Source organism: Oryx dammah, unplaced genomic scaffold, assembly GCF_014754425.2.
Source record: "Oryx dammah isolate SB20612 unplaced genomic scaffold, SCBI_Odam_1.1 HiC_scaffold_28, whole genome shotgun sequence".
Lineage (NCBI taxonomy): Eukaryota > Metazoa > Chordata > Mammalia > Artiodactyla > Bovidae > Oryx > Oryx dammah.
In genome coordinates this window covers 111,912,030-111,918,700 of record NW_024070212.1, presented here as the reverse complement: position 1 = coordinate 111,918,700, position 6,671 = coordinate 111,912,030, and the positions used below count along the sequence as shown (strand labels likewise).

General features: G+C 53.1%; 1 protein-coding gene across 1 annotated transcript; it reads left to right on the top strand.

The window, feature by feature from the left end:
• Window positions 1–652: 652 nt before the first annotated feature.
• Window positions 653–5,582, top strand: ARL4C (ADP ribosylation factor like GTPase 4C). The gene has a single exon (XM_040231818.1). It carries the CDS (start codon window positions 2,105–2,107, stop codon window positions 2,681–2,683), a length of 579 nt encoding a protein of 192 aa, XP_040087752.1. The 5' UTR covers window positions 653–2,104; the 3' UTR covers window positions 2,684–5,582.
• The last annotated feature ends 1,089 nt before the right edge of the window (window positions 5,583–6,671 follow it).

The window sequence follows — 6,671 nt, the reverse complement described above, 5'->3', positions numbered from 1 at the left end:
GAGTAGGAGAGAGCAGCAAGCCCTCAGCTCCTGGCAGGAATACAAGAAGGCCGTCTGCAGGTAGGTTCCACCCTGGCCAAGTCAAGTGCCTGAGCCTTGGTTTCCTCAGCCGGCACGTTGGACAGAATGATCCACTAAGGACTTCTCCAGCCCTGGACCCAGTCTGAGTGGTTGGTGCCACCAGAGGAGTCCCCAGGACGGATGGTTGGTCCTGCCATCGACACAAAGTCTTCTCATATGGTTTAGTACAAACAAAATCACCTATTTTATCACAGCTTGTGAAAGGAAGGTGGTCAAGGAAAGCTTTTCTATAATAATTTGGTTTTCACCCATCAATGGTTATCAGACTCATTTCCATCCCCCAGACCCCATTTCCCTCCTCCTGCCTCATAAGCTGACATTGGGAAGAAGCCCTTGTCCATACTGCCTCTGCTTCTCCTCCTCCACTCAGTTTCCCCTGTACCTTCAGAGGATAAGCCTTGGTTATGTGCTTACCAACTAGAAGGAGAGCACTGAATCAGAGTGATGGGAGAAGCCGGCCAGGGGCTGGGCACTGGCGTCTGTGACCTATGGTGTAACCTACTCCGAGCTGCTGACACATTTTTGTTTCAGGCCTAAATGCTCCTGGCGCACCAGTCGCTGGAGAATTGGTTCACCTGTGGGCAGGTGGTTCTCAGTTCTCTAAGTACCATGGGTGGTAGAGGGTGCTCTCCTGAGATGCTCACACTTGACCTGGGATGTCCGCGCAGACGCTGGGAACGAAAACAAGGTAGCAAAGGAGCTGTCTGGGGCTGGTGAGTCGTCGGAGCTATCTGGGGACAGACAAGTCTCCTTAAATGAAGCCAGGCCTCCGGGGCGATATGGGCGCAGGTCTGGGCCCCAGGGCAGCGGTGATCCCGTGGAGAAACCCCACCGCACCCCCCCGGAGTTCTGGCAGGGAAGTGAGCCAGGGTACCAGGGAGGGTCAGTGTCCTGGGCACCGCAAAGGCCACGTGCCCGGCCTGGCTCCTTGCGGCCCACGCCCTCCTTTCCCCTCTCCTGGGTGGGGGAGTCTGGGGGTCGGGGGCCTGATCCACAGCCCTCTCTCCCCAGAGGGGGCACTCTCACCCCACTTCCCCCTTGGATGGTCCCCAGTCCCTCGGGCAGGGCTGCCCCGGCCCGCCTTGCCCTGGACTCTGGATCCCCGGCCCTCGCTCCTAGAGGCCGGCTGCGCCTCCCACGCTGCAGTCCCGCCGGGCAGTCGGTCCGGCCTGGGGCTGGCGGGGCGTGGAGTTCCGGGAGCTATTTTTACAAGATGCGTCAGAGGGCCGAGGCGGGAAGAGCCGGCAGCTCGGGAGCCCATTATCTGGGTGCGGCGCGGGAGGAGAAGACCAGGACGATTTCGAAAGCACTGAAAGGCGCGAAAGCTGCCCGCCGGGCTGGGAGGTCCACGCCGGACCTGGGGCGGGGCGCGGGGGGCGGGGCGGGCGAGGGGCGGGCCCATAGGGGCCGGGATGAGGGGCGGGGCCTCCTAGGGGCGGGGCCGGGCGCCCTCCTGCCGCTGCAGGCTGGCGGCGGCGGAGGTGGCGGCGCGGGGACTGCGGGGACAGCCAGGCGACCGCGCAGGCAGCGAAGCCCGGGGAAGCCCACGCCCCGCCTGCGCCTCCGAGGCTCGCCCTGGGAGTGGGATTGGCCCCGCGGCGGCGCCGCCCAGGCAGAGGCGAGCGCTCCGCTCTCGGAGCCCGGAACCCGCAGCCGCGGAGAGCCAGGGCAGCGGCCGGAGCGCGGGGGCGCGGCCCGAGGAAGCAGCAGAGAGAGAGCCGGGGCCGGCGGGGGAGGGCGACGGGCGTGAGCAGCCCGCGGCGCCGCAGCGGAGGAGACTTCGCGGGAGACAAAGCCCATCGAGAGAGACGCGATGCCCGGCCGGCGTGGGCGCGGGGGCCGCGGTGTCTGAGCGCGCCGAGCCGTGCGCCCCGGGGACTCCAAGCCCAGGCCGGTGCCGGGGCTGAGGGCGGCCGGCGGGGCCCAGGTGCGCCAGCCCGCGTCGGGCCCGTAACTGCTCGGGAGGGCGGGGGGCGGCGCCCTCCCGCCGCAGCCGCAGTGGCCGGCGCCGCAGCGAGGAGCCATGGGCAACATCTCCTCCAACATCTCGGCCTTCCAGTCGCTGCACATCGTCATGCTGGGCTTGGACTCGGCCGGCAAGACCACGGTGCTCTACCGGCTCAAGTTCAACGAGTTCGTGAACACCGTGCCCACCATCGGCTTCAACACGGAGAAGATCAAGCTGAGCAACGGCACGGCCAAGGGCATCAGCTGCCACTTCTGGGACGTGGGCGGCCAGGAGAAGCTTCGGCCGCTGTGGAAGTCCTACAGCCGCTGCACGGACGGCATCATCTACGTGGTGGACTCGGTGGACGTGGACCGGCTGGAGGAGGCCAAGACAGAGCTGCACAAAGTGACCAAGTTCGCCGAGAACCAGGGCACGCCGCTGCTGGTCATCGCCAACAAGCAGGACCTGCCCAAGTCGCTGCCCGTGGCGGAGATCGAGAAGCAGCTGGCGCTGCACGAGCTCATCCCGGCCACCACCTACCACGTCCAGCCGGCGTGCGCCATCATCGGCGAGGGTCTCACCGAGGGCATGGACAAGCTGTACGAGATGATCCTGAAACGCAGGAAGTCCCTCAAGCAGAAGAAGAAGCGGTAATGCTCCGGGCGGCGACGTTCCGGAGCTAGGCGCGGGGAGCGAGCGAGTCCGGAATGAATGAATGAAAGGCTGTGTGGCCCGCGCGCCCGCGAACAAAGACAGCGAACCAAAGCGACGCTTCGAATTTTTAAAGCGGAGTCTCTGCACCCACATGCAGGACTGGTGACTTAACCTGGGTATGTAGGCAAGCTGGCCAGCCTGCGCTCGACCTGCCCCCCCACCCGCAGCTCAGGGGTCCTTTTGTCTGAAAGCCGGAGCTACCCAGGGGGTGGGGGACCCGGCTGGGGAGTGGACGTGCAGGTCCCACCGTCCGCCCTGCTGGCCCAGGTTGGAAGGCTCAGATATCCGAGACAAAAGCAATTTCCTCCTACTCCAGCAGGGCCAGAAGTTCAGGCTCCCCCGCCCTCACTGGGGATCCCACCTGTGAGCTACCTGAGGTATGCGGTTCCCAGAATCCCGGGAGTTCCCAACTGGGGGCACGGTGGCAGTGGGAGGTGCTGGGCGACAGCCTCTCCTTGGGCTATGAAAGCTGGATAATTTTATGTCACAGGGCAGGCCCCTGTGAAAATCCATTTGCCCTGCTCTGGGCCCAAACGAGGTGGTGGTTTGGGCCATCAGAGGACTGCGTGGAACAGTACCGCAGCTGGAAGGCGCGGGGCGCTGCGCTGGCCTGGGCTGGGGGAATGGCCGCGAAGAACGCCCCTTTCCTGGTGCTTTGTGGTAGCTTCAGAAGACCAGTTTTGTTGAGAACTGCTTTTCAGCCTGAAATCAGACATCTTCCAGATGGTTTGGACCCTGTCCATGTGTAGGTCATTATCACACAAAGAGACCAATAAAAAAAATTACAAACAAGAAACTGTTGGAGGTGGTGGCAAATGATGCGTTTACTCTTTGCAGAATAGTTAAAGGTGTTTAAAGGGTAAGGCTCCTGACGTCAGTGCTGGATGCGGCGTGTGTAGATACAGTGCTGTGTAATCGGCATACATTTCTAGACCCATATGTGTGGAATCTTCTTTTTTTTTTTTTTTTAGCCTGCTGATTGGTTTGTGTGAGCACACCAGCTGCAGATGTGTGCTGAATGACAAGCGGGTTTTGGCAAGGGATGTGTCTTGTAATCCTAACCGCTTGATGATGGGTTATGGTTTTCAGACATTTTTTTTTTCTTAAAAAAAAAAATATGCTACGAATGAATACTCCCCATAGAAATACTCAGTTTAGGGGGAAAAAAGACTTTGCCTTTTTAGATCCCTTTACGCTGCAAGTGGCGACATGTTCAAATTTCTAATTTGGTTCATTGTGGCCTATCTGGTTTAAGTATTTTCATTGCAAATGTCTCATTAGAGTATTTGATGTTAGGCACCAACAGACAAAAGCCCACCTTGTTGCAAAAGCCGACCTCATGGCATGGATTTCAAGGCGAGGGAAAAGCACAAGGAGGTCCTTCCTGATTCCTGCTTGTGGAAACTGGTTGCAGAGCAAATGCAGACACGGTGAGCGCTTGGGATGAAAGAAAGCATGTGACGTAATCGTCACCTGTCCTCAGGCTCCTCACAGTTTACTTGAAAGAGGCTTTGGAAATAAAGTGAAAGAAGAAATACCTATTTTTAATAATGTAATTTAAAAAATCCTTTATAATCAGGACTGAGTCTTGGTTTGCAGAAGCTGTCATTCACCCCCAAACACAGTATCAAAAGGGAAACTTATACTTAACTGTGTGGTTTTGATTTCTTCTTTAAATCCATGTTTACAGGTAGGATCATGTTCCCCCCATCCACGAATAATGATAAATGTCTTGTGTGAAGGAGGCCTTTAGAAATTGGGCATGGTCATGCGTGAGCATGTGAGTTCGTCAAATTATAAATCCATGCCTATAAATAAATCCCTGCACTCAAAGTGAATTTAAGAACCAGAGGTAGTAGTCCTGGCTTCCTGCTTGATCCAGTTCCCCTATGAAGTATTTTAAAAGAAGACACCTAGCAGTCCATCTTCCTTTTCTCTTTTGTCAGTGTATTTGGTACTCCTCCAACCTGGTCTTTTTGTAGAAACTCAGTAGAGGAAATATAGCTGAGCAGTGTTGAAAAGCCTGCAAGGTTTCAGTTTACATATCGACAGCATAGTCACTGATTTCTAAATGGGCTGGTCCCGTCATCTGAAGATCCTGTATAGAATTATTAAAAGAAAAAAAAATCCATCTTTCTTTATTTTCTTCACATGCAACAATTTCTTAAGCACTTTGACATTTTGGTAGTTCCACACTATTGAGAGAATAATATATTTATTTTGTGACATTGCAGATGCCAAATACTGTAACCTTCTCGTGCTGATAATATTTTGGTCCAAGATCACTGTTCAGATCCTGTCATGCTTTACCAATGATGCAAAATGACTTTTTTTTTTTTGCATTATCAATACTTAAGGGTGCGGTCAACTGTTAGTAATTGTGCAGTAAAGCTCTGTGGTGTATCAACCAATAGTTAAGAGTCTCAGTTGATATCTGTAGTGTTTGCCCTAATAATAGCCCATTTCGTCTCTGACCAATGGGGGAGGAAGCACAGGCTAAATTACCTTGGAGTGGTCACCTGGGAGATCCCTCCAGTGTAGCTGTCTGATTTATTATGCCTCCTGCTCTTTGGAGAACGAATAGGGTCCACGTAGAGGACCTTGGCCTCCCCACAGGAGCTTTTCAAATGTTTTCTGATAGACACAGGGAGGCCAGCTTCGTTTCACAACAGTTCTCTTCGCAGATTCTCTGTCATGGTGTTGGGACTATGTCTCCTGGTTTGTTTCCATTCCTACTGCTGTAATTCTTTGTCCTGATCATCCCGCTCTTTGGGTTCCCGTTTCCTTTTATATGCGTATATGATGCTGTGAACAGAAATAAATTATTTATACAATCAAACATTTGGGGAAATCGTCTTTGAATGGTTTTTCAAGTTGCCTCTGTTTATTTCTAGGCCTGAGTGGAGGGATGGATCACAAGATGGTCTCTGCTGTCTAATGGGGTCCAGGGCTGGATGAATCATCTCTGCTCTTTTGGTTTATATGTCTAGCTCTGCCCTGGGTGGAGGATTTAGAGGCTCAGATGCAGGAGTCTGTGTACCTGTCCCCCTTACGATGCCTGTCAGTGGTCCTCACACATTCTTTTCAGAAAATGACCTCAACACCTAGCCTGCCCCAAGCCTCTCCGTTATTAAAAAAGGTTGTGATTCTTAATTGCTTCAAAGATATGCTCTGATTATGTGAAATTGGAAATATCTATGTGCTATTATAACAGCAGACTAGTCACCACTCTGCTCAATGTCTTGGGTACTCTCTTGGTATCTAGGCTGAGTCCATCACCCTTGAACCCATCAGAGAAACTCCAAGATGTGAGTCCTCTTAAATCGTCAGTGTAGTGAGACCACCACCCTCTGTACATATCAGCGAGAAAAGGTCCACTTTCTAAAGAAAAAAAATGGTTGGGCCAGCATCAGTAGACTTTCTGACAGTTTCTAAGTATAGCTCATAGAGACCATTGGCAGGTACCAAGCAACAAAACTAATTGGTTTTGGAACCTAAAAGATCCAGTTTCAAATTCTGACCCATGCTCAAGGTCCCATGATTTGTCAAAGTTCCTAGCCTTTGGGCCTCAATTTTTCCCCATCTGTTAAATGGGCTTATAATGACTGTTGGGAGAATGAAATATGATAATAGTGTATGTGACATGCTTGTAAAGTACCTAAGCAAGGCTTGATGTTTATCGTTCACTTTGCAATAGAAGGTAAAGTTTAGGAGCCAAATTACACCAAATTACACGTGCCATTTCTAAATACTGAAACTTGAAAAGTGCTTCTAGAAGTAAAAATATTAGAAGTCAAAAGAAGCAAACTTTGAACCCCCACCCCCACCCCCCTGCCTTTTGTTTTGGTGTAAACTTGATTTAAGAGAAATCTCTGGGGAGCCAGGTGACTCTTGGTGCTTAGATGACATTGTTTATTTTATGTTTTCC